Source organism: Hyperoodon ampullatus (assembly GCF_949752795.1).
Source record: "Hyperoodon ampullatus genome assembly, chromosome: 19".
NCBI lineage: Eukaryota > Metazoa > Chordata > Mammalia > Artiodactyla > Ziphiidae > Hyperoodon > Hyperoodon ampullatus.
In genome coordinates, this window is record NC_136932.1 from 14,897,137 (window position 1) to 14,914,427 (window position 17,291).

Genomic DNA, 17,291 nt, shown 5'->3' on the forward strand with positions numbered 1-17,291 from the left:
GCAGAAGTAGCGGCGCAGGTAGGAGGGGGCTCAGGCTGTCAGAAGGAGGTCTGGGAACTGAGAGACCGAGCAGTAGGACTGCTGGGTTTTCTGTCTTACATAGGCATTTCCACTTAATACGCAGCTCTGCTGTCCCTGAGCTCCAGAAAGAAAGAATTCCAAATCTCTGCCTCCGGCCCACTCCTCTCTGTCCCACTCTGTCTCCCCAGGGGGAAAACGGGTATCTGTGTAAGGAAGGGTGGGTGGGAAGGCAGGGATGTGGGCTGTGACCCCAGGTTCCTGCACGTGTGGAAGTGTGCACATAGAGGACTCCAAGCCGTGGGCAGGGCTCCAGCAGAGCTGCAAGCCAGACCAGGCGAGTTCCCACCACACCCTCCACAGAGGGGCCTGGTGGTCAGAGCCATGGTGCCCCTTGTAAAGAAGTCAGCGTTGTGTGAGAATTCGGCAGAGGACTTTCACACTTAGGAATGCGTGTTCTTGCAAAGTCAGTGTACGTGAAGTTAATCAAATTTGGAGGGCAACTTGGGGATTGGGATGGAGCCCCCAAAGCGATTTTCCTGTTTTTAAGTGTGAGTTATTCACAAATTGGTTTAAAAACAATAATCTTGTTAAATGCTCCCTCCCCAGCTGTACTGAGTGAGGGGGACCTTCAGTCTGGGAGGGGAAGTCGGGAAACTCAGATAATTCCACCTCCCCCCATTTCCTTCATTTCGTTTTGCCTTATGGATGCAAACACGCTGCTCATTGCTGAAGAAGCCACTCCGTCCTGAATGACAAACATTCCTGATCTTTGCACCTAAAGCTGACAAAGAGGGAAAAGCCTTTGCCATTGAAGTATGCTATGAGGTTTGTCATGCTTCTTAAAGCCACGGGGAAGATGACAGATCAGATCAACCCCCCACCATAAGTGTGGTTCAGCATTTTAAGTAACACTTCACAGAACAGCTCAAGAGTTGCCCCGTGAGTGCCTGAGATTATTCACAGAGTTGATGTTTTGGGCCAAATCTTCATGAGTACCTCCCGGAAATACTGTGTAGATTCTTGGGGGGAAGAAGCAGAACCCAGGATGAGTGTTCTGGAGGAGAGCTCACAGGTTGTGGGCAGAGGCTCTGAGTCATGTGGCCATGTGGCCTGGGCCTCCTGGGACGATTCTGATGCCAGGTGGTCGACCCTGTGGTTAGCCCACGTGTCAGACGGGCTGGGGGGTCTGAAAACAGGCGCCAAGCGTGAAGGACTAAGAGCAGAAAGGCCAGCTCTGGGCACAAAGAGCCAGGCCTGACCCTGGGGGCCAATCCAGCTCGACTTGTGAGGTCACCGTGGGGAGGGAGGAGAGCTAGTTCACCTCAACACACTCCTGCTCTTCTCACCTGCCATCCCCAGTCCAAACACACTTATGTCGGCTGTTTCACAGTAAGTGAAGATTTCTTAAACAGATACCAAAAGCCCTAACCATAAAAGAAAAAACATAGGTAAACTGGATATGGTAAAACAAGAAACTTTTGTTCATCAAGTAAAAACATTAAAAAAGTGAAAATGAAGTCTGCAGAATGAAGAAAGATATTCACAATGTGTGACAAAGGACTTGTATTCAGAATATAAATAGAACCACTACAAATTGATAAGAAACAGATAACGCAAAAGAAAAATGATCACATGACTTGAGCAGGCAATTTATAAAAGAGGATATTCAAAAAGCCAATAAAAACATGAAACAGGGCTCCACTCTATTAACCATCAGGGAAATACAAGATAAAATCTCAATGAAATACCCTTACATAATGAACCAGAATAGCCAAAAGGAAAAAAAAAAGGTGGAAAACATCAAGTATTGATGAGGACATGGGACAACTAAAACTCTCATACATCGTGGGAAGGACTGAAAATTGACTCACAGACACTTTGGAAAACTGTCCGGCAGTTTGTACCGAAACTGAAAATATGCACACCTGGCGACCAGAAATCCCACTCCTCGTGTGCACACCTGACACTAATGCACCAAAGCATGAGGAATTAGCAGTACCTGGCCACACCCACCCACTCGCCTCAAGCACAAAATTTAAGGGGGCACCAAAAAACACAGTAATTGAGATAAAAAAAAAACCTTAATGCAATATTTAAGAAAATAAAAATTAATGTAAAAATCTATAATGAACAAAATATCAAAATTTCATAGAAAGACAGGCCCAGCATGACTGATTTCTCCTTCTGTCTCAGGCTCCAGCGTCTCGGCTGGGCAGTGGCCAGCACAGTTCGTGAGGTCCATGGGATGGAACCTTTGGGGTTTCCGCACTGTGATAGGAGTGAGCTGCAAGTGAATGGAGCAAACTTGGCATTGAGTGAGGCAGCCAGACATAAGGATTCTATTTACCCAAGTACCAACCCCTCAGGGCAGCACACAACCTGGTGGAGGTGGTGGCCAGAGCGGGAGGGGCCTCGGGGGACCGCTGATGTTCTGAGTGGGTGCTGGTTACGCAAGTGCGCTCAACTTGTAAATTCACCAAGCTGCACGTTACGATGCCTGCAGTCTTCTATGTGTATGTTATGCTTCCAAAAGAATGAAAACTAAATAAAACAGCTAGCGTGTGGCCTCCACCAGGTACCCCTCCCAGTGACAATTTGGTGAGATTATTTCCAGAGGCAGAATCCTGCATCTAGTAGATGAGAAATGAAGCTGAAGACGCTTGAAAGGAGGCCTGGCACTGGAGGGAGGGGTGAGGACACAGAACCGTGGGGCTTTATCTGAGAGGTATGCAGCTCCGACCCCTTGACGGTACAAAGGAAAACCAGGCACAGAGCACAAAAAAGTGTGAGTTGAGCGAGGTTCCCGAACACATGTTTGTGGCAACAGGCCCTGTCCCTGTGGAGGTGGAGCGTGTGAGGAGCTGGAGGCCAGGACTCTTCCCCATGGAGACTTGTCCCTGCCTCAGGGTTTAGGGTTTCCCAGGCAATGCCAAACACATAGGCGAGAGCCAAGTGAATGCCCTGCCGGCGCCCACTTCAGGGTTCAAGGTGCAAGGTCGGCTTCGACTCCCTTGTAAGTGCGTTAAAGGAAAGGTGGGTGGAGAGCGGCGAGCTGCTGGAGCAGGCACCGCAAGTGCTGGTGGAGAACCCAGCAGTGGGCACATGGGGGCTTGATGCAGAGTTCTTCCAACTTTGCTGTAGGTTTGAAAATGTTCATAATAAAATGGGAAAAAAATTCAAGCAATGAAGTTGGAAAGATAAGATAAAATAGAGAGGGAGGGCCTCATAGCCCAGTTACCCCAGTCTCGGGGTGGGGGGAATCGAAATCACCTGAGTTAACACACATGCATACAACCCTCCCCCCCCCAGACATGCATGCACATACACGGACACACACCCCACAGAGAACATACACACTCATACCCCATAGATATATGCAGGCACACAAATATACATGCACGTACACCCCCCACAGAAAAACATATGTACACACACACACGCACCCAGGCCCCTGACTCAGTAAGGTTGAAAGCTTCCCTGATGGTCGTGATGTGCATTGAAAGTTAAAAACCTCTGCAGTAAGACGTGGGTGCCTCTGGCCACAGTCAGGGCTTTGTGAATACACCAAGGGCCAGGAACCCTTGCATCCAGCATGTACCACGTGCCAGGCTCTGTCCTCTAGTCCTCACGTGCTCCTTGAATTGGATACAACTATAGTTCCCGTTTTAAAACAAGGAAACTGAGGCACCGGGGGGCTAAGCTGCCCACTGTGGTCTCTCCAATGGGGCCCGGAGCCGATGGTGTGGGGAAAAGAGGCCAGTGACTCCCATCTCCAAGCCCCACCCTCCAACCCGTCCCCTCAGTGGACAGCTTGGAGCCACCTGCTTCCTCCCGGCTCCCCCCACCACTCCCCCAGTCCCGAACACCTGCCCGGTCACTTGGAGGGTCAGATGGGGGATCTAATTGTGCTCTAACTTGACGGGTGGCTTTTCTCTTTTCTCAATGGTTACTTGAGGGAAGGGACCGGGTCTCACCCACGTGCACCCAGACGTGGTGTCTGACTCACAGCAAACGCTCATCAAATGAACAAATCTTGAATGAAAACAGGAGGGGCTGTATGTGCGGGGGACGCAACAGGGGGTTCTTGGTGAGCTGCTTTAATGACCCCTGGGGGGGTGGGGGGACAGTCGATTTGCCTGCCTCAGGAGCCACAAGTGAAACAACATTAACTCGAGGATGACCAGACCACCACCTAGCAAAGTACATGGGGACCAGACATCCCCTTGGGGCCAAGCCTCAGCCTTAGAGGCTTCACCTGGCCACTGGGCAGCAGGGCCGCAAGTTGAGAGCATCTGTTCATGGTAAAAAGGCTGAGAACCTGGGATCAGGGAGTGCGCATCAAGAAAAGCAGACCTATGACAGCAACACTGTAGAGAAGATGTTTTTAAGAGCTGGCCATTTCATAATCTAACTTTAACCCCTGGTTGGTGCAATCTTTTAAGCTTCTAGATAATGCATCTTCTCCCAGGTGGATGAGGGCTGTCTCTGACACCCAACCAGGGGCTCTGCAGACCAGGTGGTCAGAGAAGCAGCTGCTGCAGTGGACCACGTAGGATGCCCTGGGAGGACTCACCCGAAATGCCGTGCCTTCTTCGATGATGGTCGGCAGCTGGGAGAGACAAATGTCGACAGCCAGGTCCCAGGCCTGCCTGGGGAGAGAGCAGAGAGGAACCCACAAAGCATTACTGACGGGCTCACCCAGGGGACCCGACAGCAGAGCAGCCCGTGGGTGGCTGAGTCGGGGCAGAGCCGCTGGTGAAGGGCACAGGAGGTGAGGAACTCTCAGCTAGCTAAAGCCATTTTGTTTATGACAGCTTTTCTCTTCAAATTGAAAGGAGAAAAAGCTCAGGAAAAATAAAGAGACTTGTCCACTTCCTAATGCAGTTTCTTCCCCCAACTTGAGCCCACCTAGCGCGGCAGCCTGCCCACGCTGATGGCAGCTGGGGCACTGGGTGACCGGACCATGGCAGCATCACACACAAACCTGCCATGAAAGGCCGTGGTCAGGCCAAGACACTTCACCATAGATGGGCCAGGTGGGGCTGGGAGAAAGGGTCCGCCTCGGCCCACCCACTGCCAGGCCCCTGCACCCCTCTGTGGGTGGTCGGCACCTGTGCCCAACACAAACCACTTGGGACAAGACAGGTGGTGCTCTGTATGCTGGGGATGCAGCAGCCTCTTTGATGAGTAGTCCTGGCTACCTTCTCCAACTTCTTGTGGCGCCGGACCCAGCTCCACATGCTTATAAGATGTGCAAGACAAGGTGGTACCGACTGGGTCATGGTGTCACCTCCCCAGGGTCAGTTTCACCACGTGTGAGGCAGGCTAAAGATCATGTCTTCCACACAGGGTCCCATGAAGGCCTTGGAGGGTGGCTGACACGGAGGGACATACACAGAGGCCTGTTATTTCCTGGCAACGTTTAACACTGATTCTAAACTGGACACAAACGATCCTCTTACTTTCTCTGTGGTCCCAGATCCAAGTGCGGATTCCCAAGGATATAACGATTTTCTCACTCTGACCCCCCCTTTCTTTTAGAAACGTGCTCCTTGTGGAAAGAAAGTGATGGTCAGAACAAGAGGTTTAGTTTCCGGTATTGCAATCTCTTCCCAGCACAATTTCCTGACACACTCAAGGATTCCATGTTAGGTTTATTTAGACTAATAACTGCCTGTTTGTGTGCAAGAGGCACCTATTCATGGGTCTTCATAAAGGATCAAAACAAGAATGAAAAATGAAAACATGCAGAAAAACAGTAAAAATGTAAGATGAACAAAAGACTAGAGAACTCTTTCATTTTTCAAATATGTGGAATATATTTCTTTTTTCCCAGACTGGCCCCTTCTGCACAAGCACGCCCTTCCCCCACCAATCTAATTAAGAGGCAATCAGGAGATAATCAAAAGTTCCTCAAGGTGAGGGCACTAAATAGCTCCCATATGATCAATAAGTGCCCAGACTGCAGGCGAAATGGTTATTCTGCAGCATTGAGGGAGACACCTACTCTCTGTTAAGACAGAAGTCAAGTCAGTTATTGCAATTAAGCTCTATAAAGATTCCTTGAATGTAATCAAATAAAAAGTTTTAACTTCAAGAGTTAGAAGAAAGTGTGCACCAGTTGGGGGGAGGTGACGTGGGCAGAGGGGGTCCAGGGCAGCTGGTGGTCTTGCTACAGCTGCCACACAGTGGGCACCCCGAAACTGCACCTTCTGTAAAGCTAGCTTCTGTGCCCTCTTTCAGAACCATCTCCTCAAAATCACGAGGCAGGAAGAATTATAACCCATTAAAGACGTCCCTGCTGGGTGTCCTAGACAGAGTATCAGAGGAACTAGGCTGCCCTAGCTAGACCTACTACTGCCACCTCAGTCCTTTCCAAGGAGCGAAACAAAACCCGACGCAGCTGCAGCGGGGCCTGGGCACAAATCTTCTGAGGAGTGCGGCCCGTTGGGCCTGCCGGCTCCCCAGGGCTGGCCCCCACCTGGGTCCAATCACTCAGTGGGGTTGAGTCCCCACCAGCCGCACTCTTCTGTGCCAGAAAAGCAGCTCAGCGGAGACTGCTGGCTTGAAAGGACGCCCCGGAGGAGGGATTCGCCTGTTGTCACTGGGAGCAAGGCAGGGCCATGACTGGAGGGGCAAAGCTGTCTAAGTGAGAGGGGACAAGGGACTCCATTCAAGGCACCGAGGAGGACAGGAGGAAAGGAGAGGACGTGGGAGAACACCTAAGATCTACTGGACACCGAGTGGCCAAACAGACTGCCAGCCAGCAGTGAGGCTGCAGCAAGCCCCAGGCCGAGGCCGGGAGAGAGCAGCAGGCTGGCACTGGGCTAGCCGGCCTCCCTCTGGGGCCTGTGGTCGTTGATTCTCTACAAAAGGAAAGGGTCAGGTTGGGGACCTCAGAGCTCCCATCAAGCCCTAGATCACATGGCAGCCTTTTCAGCAGCACGCCGGTACCCTCTGCTGAGCATTTACTCAAGTTGGTTAAAAGTGGCTACATTTTCTAGGGTAAAATCAAAACGAACTTGGAGTCTTAATTTGGGATTCTCACTAAGGGAAAGTGGGAAAGCAAGTCCTGTAAAACCTTGAGCCATGGCACCCAGGCGAGCATGGAACTTGGGAGGTGTCCGCGTTCGCACTTCCCACAGCCCCTGTGACCAGCCGCACAGGCTGCACCCCCAGGGAGGGAGGATCCCGGGCCTCCCCACCCCGAGGCGCAGACCAGCCGGGCTCTGAGCCGTGGGCTGCCGATGAATCACGGCCTGGAGAACGTGCCATCCAGGCAAGAGCTCGAGTTTTCAGGAAACGGGCCTAAGATGGCAGGCACCCAAGGAGTGGGCTGGGAGGACAGCCTTCCAAGAGCGCCCGGCTCCATCTGCACCGATCAGTCAGCCAGCCAGGCTCGCTTGATGGGAAGGAACGCACAGGTTATTACCACGGAGAAATGCAAGGTTTCAGGACCTGCTGAAATTGAAAGTGAAGGCAAACGGCTCCCTGGTGGCTTTGCATCAAAAATTAAACAGAAGCCGGGTGCTGAGCATTTCATCATTGGCACCCCTGCCTGAAGCAAAGTGTGAATGTGTATGACTTTGTGTTTTAACCTCAATTTTTGTTAGGCTTTGTTCCCTTCCTCCCCCTGCTGAAAATTCAACCTCTCCATCACCACCCAAGGAATATAGTAACTAGATGGTAAATTATTTATTCCAAACGCTCTTTCTGACTACCTTGGCTGTGCACTCCCTGGGGACGTACAAACTTTCGTCTATTTACGAGGCGGGAGAAAGAGCTATGGGCATTGTTGTTGAGTGTTTCATCACCCGAATGAGCTCTGCTGAAAGCCCACGGCAACGCTTCACTGGCAAGGAGCCCATGCGGCGCCTCGGACCTCAGGGGCAGCTGGCAAACCTCAGTGCAGGCGAGCATGACCTTCCAGGTTTCCGGGCCTCACATTCTCCTGCCTTTGCATCTGAGCCCACTGCCTGTTCCCTCTGCTCTCCCACCTCCCCTAAGGCCAGGACCTTGAGATGGACACCTGCCACCCAGGACAGAGACCACATCCCCAGCCTCCCTAGACCAGGCACCACACATGGCCACGGGGAAGAGCAGAGATCCGTGTCCCTCCTGTGAGCCACTCAGCTACACAGGAAAGAGGAACAAATCCCCATTTGTAAAGCCGCTGGATCTGGTGTTACCAACCGATATTCCAACCACTACCTCTAACTACCCCCAGGGGAGGAGGGAAAACATGTGGCAGTCTTCCCGTCTTAACCAAGTCAGTGGCCCTCAACGTGGCTGCATGCCCTATACAGCTGCCTGACCCAGTGTTTATACCAAGTATTTCTGGTCTCTGACTTGGCATGAGACAATTCTGCATGACGTCATAAAGAAATAATGGTTATCACTCACCCTGAGTGGTTTTCTCCTCCCTAGATCTACAACACGGTAGCACGGTCCAATCAGAGGGCCGTGTTAAATGTGGCAGCTGGACACAATACCAGGACCCCACATAGTCCGACCCGAGTCTGTGTCTGCAGTGACACGAGGGCCACGTGCAAGGGCGTGACGCCCATCTGGAAACGCACAATGTGTCCAGGCTGGGTCGCCAGTGCTTGATACTCAATAAATATGCAGGCATGATTTCATACCTTTTTAGAATGGCTTTTTATGTTCTTTACAAGGCCTCCCAGTGTCCTGTGCATAGTGAGTATGAAACTACTTGTTAAATTAAATTATCCCTGCAACTGTTGTTTCAGTAACAATCCCGTTTGGTTTGCTGTACGTTTGCTGTACAGTAACAAATATGGGATGAGTCTAATGCATGTGAATGATTTCCAACTCAGGATTTTAATGAGCTCTTTCTACAACATTTAAAAAATACCAAATGAGATCAAGTGCAGGTACTAAACCTCAGGGAATTCTACTAGTTACATTTTTTTTCATGCAAAGCACACAATGATTCTTCTGTCTCCAGTTTTGCATTTTTGACAAGGGAGACTTCAACCTTAATAACTTAATTAAAAAAATAGCTTTTAGTGTTTCAAAGGCTTAAAACATCTACTTGTAGATTTTTAATTACAAAAGTAATATCTACCAACTTTTAAAAGGGAGCATTCTCATTCCAATCCTCCTGTCCTGGTATTAGCACCAGTAGCATCTTGCTATAATTCTATCCAGCCCTTTTCCCATGCATAACATAGAGGTAATTATACTGTTGATACAGTCTGGTGTTCTGTTTTTGTCATTTAACATATATTTTGTATAATAATAAATAATCTTCACAAACAAAGTTTTAAGATGGCTTACATTTTTTCAAATATATGTATCTCAATTACATCCCCATTCTGTTAGGTACTGGGATTCTCCCTGGTTTCCCCTTTTATAGCTAATATTCTGACAAAGGGCATTCTTTTTCAAAGCCTCTCTGTCTCACCAGTCCCATTCCTTGGTTCTTCCTCAGCAACCTGCTTAGTCCCTCTCCTGAGCTGGAATGGGTGGATGCAAAGTGGACAGGGCAGCAGGGGCTGGAGTGAAGCGGGAGATGTCAGGGTCCAACAATGCCGGCTGGGAATGTGCTGGTCCAGGCTGGGTCAGGGGTCAGGCCGCCTCCCTGTCCAGGGCTGTGATCCCCAGAGCCCTCCTTCAACAGCATCCTAATGCTGACCCCCACCTCTGAGTCCGCTTCCCACAGAACCCAACGTGCAACAACCAGGATTCGCCTAAAAGGGAGTGGGGAGGGTATCAGGCCACAGACAGTGCGCTTTGCAGGATGGAGGACCATGCAGGCTGAGGGACTACATTGTACTCAAGTCTTCAGGGTGCATATCAGCTGCAGAGGGGCCCTGGAATGCGCAGGGAGGTTGGAACCAGGGAAGTAGAAAGACCCCAAGGGTGCATGTATGACTGCTAGCAATTCCATGTGCCCCGGGATACCTGGGAGACTTTCCACATTTTTTATCTGGGCCTCTGTGGGTTGCTGTGTTAGCTCACGTTTCTCTGTACCACAAATGAGGATTTGTTTTATGAGATTCACGGAGAGCTAAACTCGCAGGCAAGAGGGCCATATTCCTAGTTTTAGAGGAGGGCATGGAAAGGTATCAGTAACAGAGATGGGAGGGATTCTGAGATGCTGCTGTTAGACTTTGGACCTTATATTAAACAGCACTTATACAAATCCCAGAATTCAGAAATGTTCTAACAGGCCAATACTAGAGAAAGATCTGTGGGATGATGAAGAGAGACAGGTGTGACTGTTCCGCACCGGCCATCTCTGTGTGCTTCCTCCCTGGGTCCCCTTCTCCTGCTGTCATCTTCCCTGTCTGTTCTGTCTGCTCTCTGCTCAGGCTGTGCTCCTTACTCTCTTCTCCGGGACAACACATTGTTTTTTACTCTTTGCAGCTGAGCACATCTTAGAGGAGGCAGTTTTATATCCAGAGAAACATGTACAAGAAGGAAGACTGTCCCATGGACTTGTTGGTGGGGTGGGCAGATGGAGGGAAGGACATAGGTCGCTTCTCGCTAAAAGCTGGCGCCTCGCGTCCACCCTGTATTTCTTCCTCCTGGGGGGACCTGCTTGGCCAGTGGCCTCAGTCACCCAGGAGGTCATTCACACTGGGCAGCTGGTGTGATGCCCATTTCCTGTGGCTTAACTAGTTTTCCATCCATGACTAGTCGCAGCACTGACCCTGTTCAGCTCTTTTTTCTTTTTCTTTCCTTTTTTATAATAAATGTTTTATAAAAACCTGGTTCAGAAAAAAATAGAATTTAAGGCATCACTTTACTTAAAGGATAAGGCTGTTTTGAGGATCTCCTTCTTCAGAAATGTGGGTTTTCTTTCTAATTATTTATCCTAAGCATTAGAGAGGCTTTTCAACCCCACCTCCCCAGTTCTGATCTTCATGGAGTGAAGGAAACTGCGTCTGCTGTCCTGCCAGTCTGTTCACACAGGATCTAAACTGCTGCACAGAGACTCTTCGTGCGGTCTACTCCTATTTCTCTGTTTCTCCAGTTTATTCTATAAGCTATTCCAAAGGATATGGATGAGGCATGTTTTAATTTGATTTCTGTTTATAGTCTGGTGCTTGGCCAGCATAGTGCATCTTGATTTATCTCACAGATAAGAATGTTAATTCCCGATTTTCCTTGAGTGGATAAGAGGAGGTGAGTCTACCACCTCCTTCTTAGTTCTCTGGGTTTACAGAGTCGGGGGAAAGTGGTCATGCACATATTAAAAAAAAAAAAATCGGGGCTTCCCTGGTGGCGCAGTGGTTGAGAGTCTGCCTGCCGATGCAGGGGACACGGGTTCGTGCCCCGGTCCGGGAGGATCCCGCATGCCGCGGAGCGGCTGGGCCTGTGAGCTATGGCCGCTGAGCCTGTGCATCCGGAGCCTGTGCTCCGCAATGGGAGAGGCCACAACAGTGAGAGGCCCGCGTATCACAAAAAAAAAAAAAAAAAAAAAAAAAAAAAAAAAATCACTACCCAAAATAAACCCGACCATTAAAATACACCATTGAATGGTTTTCAGGGCTAAACCTAAGTGAATTACTCTTTTTAAATGTTTTGTATTAGGATTTCTCTCTGGATATAACTAAGACACATTTTCCTTTGTTACTGCCCCATTTTAGTACTTCCTCAAATTCTGCTTGTGTCACAAAAGCAAGGAGGCAGGAAGAAACCAAACGTCTTCAGATATAATGTCTAGATTCAAAACAATTTCCATTATTACTGTTGTTACTTACTACTAGCAGTAGTGTAAGGAGCAGTAATACAGTTTGTTTTTTTTTTTAAATATTTAGTTATCTATTTGGCTGTGCCGGGTCTTAGTTTGGTACGCGGGATCTTCGTTGCAGCACGTAGGACCTTTAGTTACGGCATGTGGGCCCTTAGTTGCAGCATGTGGGCTCTTAGTTGCAGCATGCGGGATCTAGTTCCCTGACCAGGGATTGAACCCAGGCCCCCTGCATTGGAAGCACAGAGTCTTAACCACTGGAAGTCCCAGTAATCCAGTTTTGAAGGAAATTTATAATCAACATACAAGTGTCATAAAGATCACACCTGTGCATGTGTGTGTGTGACAGCATGTGTATATGTGTGAAATAAGCATGCAAATTAACTGGTCATGAACCCAACAGTTTTAATTCTCTGGAGCAATCTTGGATACACTTCATGAATTCAGCTGGCAGTTTCTTTCCTCAATACAAATCCCTACAGAGTCAGGAACTCACCTGCAGGCCCTCTCCGCAAGAGCTATGAACTGCAGGGCCTCTGTAGGCACTGGTCCCGCTCAGCCCTGGATGACCCTTAGAGGCACCTTCACTTCTACAGGGGACTTAGGCAGAGCTGAGGGTCGACCTTATTAACTTGTGTACACCACTCAGGCCTCCACGTTTGGAGCCACATCTTCCTATTTTGTTCAAATAATTCCCTTATACTTGGACTATCGCAGAAACGGGAAAACCATACTCCTTAGAGGACCTGATGCTGGTCTGGGGAGAGACACTTACCACATGGCGTGCATGTATGTGGGGGGCAGGCGTGGGCTGCTGACGGGGGTGCAGTTATACGACCTCATGATCCTTTCCGCCAATAAAAAATTTCGAAACAGACTAGCCACCAACAGGTCCTGTCTGAAGAGCTTTTGGAAGAGATCTGAGGGCAGAGAAAAGATAAAAAGGTGACTTCAGTGACTCATGTCCAGCATTTAAAGCCAAATATACAAATTTACTGTCCTTCTACCAGAAGTTGCAACAAGCAGGTTGGAACTGACACGCACATTCTGCACTGGCAGCACCTACATGACAGACGTAATGTGAACAAACATCAGAACCCAACCGACTGGTCACAGAAAAACATAAACGTGTCTTATACTATAGCAGTAATTTGGGTTTTAAGAAATGTGGATAGTGTGTGACTATGAAGGCAGATGAGCCCTGAGTCTGCCCCGAAAAGACTAAGGACCTGAGCAGACACCTCTCTGAACTCGCCCTGCATCACTGCTCTCGACCTGATGCGCGATTCACTTCATCCTCTCAGAACCTTCGGGGTCCCTGCCTTCTACCGCCCACATCCTCAGTTTTCTTCACTGAGGGGAACTCAGTCCTGCCATTTGACTTCTCTCACACCCCAGCGCCAGAGTCTCCTGACTCTGGGGCAGCAGCCTTCCCGCCGGTCCACGGCTGGGCAGCCTCACCCCGAGGAAGCACGTTCCACGCAATGGTGTCCGTGATGGCCGTGAAGATCCAGTTCAGCTCGCCCAGGGGGGTCCTCCTGTCGTTCAGCCGCCCGGGAATCCTAGGAAACACGAAACAGTCACAGAGATGGAAACAGGTGACAGAGGCAGGAGGAGGTGGGAAGAGAAGGGGTGAGGGGACGACGACGTGTCAGACGGGGGTTGGGGGGAGACTCGGCCATGCCAGGAGGACCTCCTTGCCTCGCCGTGATCTTTGAGACTCCTGTACGTCTAACCTCACATCTTAAAACTCAGCCTCCACTTCACTTTCTTCCCTTCCCCACCTGCACAGGAGCAGCGGGTGGGCCCCTCTGGCACCCCCGTGTGACAGCAGGCACAGAGCTCTGCCGATCAGGCAGGTCCCCGGGGCCCTAGAGCCCCCCACAGCCTTGCTCTCAGCCTCCAAGTGGACGGCCCCCACACCCTAATCAAGACACTCCTGTCGGACAGGACACCGGTCACCTCCCAGAAGCTGAGGGCAATGGGAAGACCTCTGTGGGCCCAGCTCTTCACCACACAATCATTCACCTGTTCAACATCAAAACAGACCTAGTCAGGCCTAGATTCCACCTCTTAAATTCACACGTAGTCCTGGCGCAGCATCGCCGGACTGAAAATGCCAGCAGTGAGGATGTGAGAGGTGGGCCAGCAGCATCACAGGCCTCCCAGTGGGGCGTGTGAGGGGAGCTGGGCTTGCTTCCCCACCCCCTGTGGGGAAATTCGAGCACAGGAAGAAAAAACACAACACACAACTGGGTGACACTCTTTTGAGTGGTGCTCCATTTGCGGCCACTCACAGATGACACCTTTGGGTGTATGAGCTGGCACAATCCTTCTGGAAAGGACAGACACATGAAGGACAGAAAACATCTGTATCCTTTCCTCAGTTAAGTCTGCTCCCAAGAATCAATCTTGAACCAGAAACGAAGAATGTGGAAACAAGGTATGTTTTTCAGTGTTTTATTTATAACAGTGAAAAGTCAGAAACTACCTATGTGACCAATAATAGAGAAATGATTAATTATGGAACAACCACAATGAAATAACTACAAGCTATTAAACTGTTGTTTATGAATATTTTAATGATATGGGGAAAAGACTGCTTTGTAACATTAAATAAAGAAGTGGGGCAAATATCGTGCTGTCATAATTACACAGAACACGTACAAGGAGAGCCGATCAGGAGGAAAGCCCTGCAGTGAGGCAGTGGCGACACTCTCCTTGTCTTCACATCTGCACGCAGTCAGAATTGGCTGCCACTCCTCTGCCCACTCACCTGCCTCTCGCCCTGGCAACTGGTGGTGATAGGATGGCGTTCTTGGAAGAAGGAGGGTCTGCTGAGGTCTATTTCCAAACCTGGACCAAGCGCATCATGGGTGTGTGCAGTGCCCCTTGAGTCAGGTGAAGCAACACAGCCCCAGCTGGCTCCTTGGGGTTTGACCCTTGGGAAAGGCTGCTGCGTCCCCAGCAGTGAGGAGTTGCCCTGCTGCCGGCACTGTGGCCGAGCCATCAGAGGGAACAGAGGTCACTCCTTGTCAGGTGGAGGTCAGTGTGCATTTAGGTGTGTTTTAAAAATCCTCATCTTGTGACAATCGCTGGCAGATAAATGCAAAACTAAGACTCCCACTATGATCTCCTGAAAATTCTATTGACGTCTTTCACTAAAGCTCATCATGAAACCACAGACCAAGCCATCTGCCCGACTGATTTCAGACAGACCTGGGAACCATTCAAAGTGATCAAATCAACCAATCATTGCAAGACCCATCTGCATTCGGCAGCCTGGGATGACAAAGGTGGAAGTGAGTCCCACTTCCCTCCCTTTTCACGTCATTTAGAATTAAGTCACTTCAAAAAAAAAAAAAAAAGAATTAAGTCACTTCAGAAACTTCTTGTTTCCGTTTTCCTTTCTGTAGTTGATCCTAAGGCCGTCAAAACCCAACCTGCTCTGGAAGCTGTCTGGGCCAGTGATGCAGGGCCACAAAGAAAGGCACAGCACAGAGTGTCAAGCCCAGGACACATTTCATTACACAAGTTTCTTTCACCTACCCCCCCCCCCCATTTCATTAATAATCAAGGTGGTTCTTTTAAAATTTAAACCCACAGTGTTAATCAAGGACTAACTTTTATGTGAAAAGCACAAAAAGCTATAGTTTAGGAACAGATCATGGAACTGGGAGATGAGAAAAACGAACTCTAGTCCCAGCTGTGCATGTCTGGGTAGCTTCTGGCGTCTTGTTTCTCTGCTCTGAGTCACCCAGGTTAACCTCATATGCAAAATGGGGACCAAAATAAAGTGGATAGCACTTCCAAAGGAGATGCAGCAGAGAGCCAGCAGACACTTCCTTGGAAAATGCATGCCACCTCCTCAAACTCCTCATCACCGCTGTCTGCAGTTGGATTTATTCTCACCTCCCCCGACATCTGGGTTCACCTACAGCTTCCAGCACTGCCCACTGTGTGGAGCCTGACTCCAGCAATGGCGGCTCTGCTTCTGGATCTTACAAGATGACCCAACCTGAGGTGTCTGCCTTCACCCCTTGCTTGGTGTCCTCACAGCTCAAATTTAACATGTCTAAAATCAAGTTCATCCTCATTACTGCCATCTTCTTCTCCCCTGTAGCATGTGTCCTCGCTCCAAGAGTCCCCGTGGATTCTCTTCCATCAGAGCTCGAACCCTCAGAGTCAGGGCCCACTCATCTCTTCCCCAAGTGTAGCTCGTGTTTCCTGCTTCTTGCAAGGCAACTCTTCCACTGCCTTTTGGTAACCACTCCCACTGCAAAGGTATCCTCAATGGCCTTCTTGATCCAATTCATACTAGGCAGGGTGACGGCCCCCGGTATACCTTTGTTCAAAAATCTACAGGGTTCTCTGCTTACTGCTGCAGTGGTTTCAAATAGTTCCCTCTATTTCAACAAAATCTCACTTGGAATAAAGGAAAGCAGAGTTCCTATGGCTGGAGGGGTGAGGGCTGGGAGCCACCAGCTTCCCAGTGGCCCACACCTCCCCAGATGGGCCACTGCGAGGCCTCCAAGGAGCAAGGGTGAAAACTCTGCCAATGGAGTTAGGTAGAAAGTTTCCACTTGGCTTCAAAGCCATCACCTTGACACAATAAACTTTGAAACTAGCTCCCTCTGGTTGGGTCCATTACCTCGCAGTTGGACAAAAATATCAAACTCAGTCTCCTCTCATTTGCCCACTTGGAACAGCCTCCCACGTGCCTTGGGCTGGTTCTGGCTCAGTCTTCACAAGCGAAGCCCAACTTTCCTGTCCATGAAGATGTCTTGACCACAACAGCCTTTGCTCAGGTCCTTTTCAACTGCATCTCACTCGGGATTTCTTTGGCAGCCCACCAATTGCTTACTTTTCTTCTTATTTATTCAGTGTTGCTCCATGCATGTTAATTATCTGTGTAACTAGGTAATAAATTCCTTGTAGGCAATGACTTACTTTCCTCGATGTAAATCAGTCTCTTCACAGATTCTGGTGGAGTGCTGAGCACATGCACGAGCTCACAGCCCACACATCTGACTCACGTTACTTCCCTACTTAAGAACATTTGCTCCCACTTGGCCAGTAGCTCCCTGAACCCCGTGTGGTGGAGTGACTGACATGGAGGGGCACCGCCCAGACCCCCCAAGAGGGGCTGGCTGCTTAGCGGGAGGATTATGTTCGGGTACACCATCCAGCCGGGAGACGAGCCCGTCTCAGCTGTCAGGTTGGCCCCAGCTAATGATGCCCAGGGCAGAGGTGTGGGGCCTCCACAGGCGGCCCGTGCTCTGCAGCTCAGCATCATGGCCGCTGCTTCTTCGCCTCCCTCCCGTGCTTCTCCCCAATAAGCTTGTGTCCCTTGTCTCTGTGTCTGCCCTCATCAACCAGCCAGCACCATGGTCTGGGGTAGGTGTCTCACCCTGCCTGTCCTCACCTCCATTCGTTACTTTCTGTGTCTCCCCAGCTTCCTCTCTCGCCAACACGCCGATGTCTAGCTACACGGAACTTGTCCTCCTCATACAGCTCACGTGTCTCCAGACCTGCGCAGATGCCCTCC

The 17,291-nt window shown here is 49.9% G+C and overlaps 1 protein-coding gene across 2 annotated transcripts in view; it reads right to left on the bottom strand.

The window, feature by feature from the left end:
• RPTOR (regulatory associated protein of MTOR complex 1) overlaps positions 1-17,291 on the bottom strand; it is a gene marked incomplete at its 5' end in the record, with an annotated part of 340,079 nt that overhangs the window by 76,168 nt on the left and 246,620 nt on the right. For both annotated transcript variants that reach the window (XM_079725126.1, XM_079725125.1), the window contains 3 exons: positions 4,595-4,670; positions 12,519-12,663; positions 13,205-13,305. In XM_079725126.1, coding sequence (XP_079581252.1) covers positions 4,595-4,670; positions 12,519-12,663; positions 13,205-13,305 — 322 coding nt within the window. The remainder of the gene's footprint in view (positions 1-4,594; positions 4,671-12,518; positions 12,664-13,204; positions 13,306-17,291) is intronic.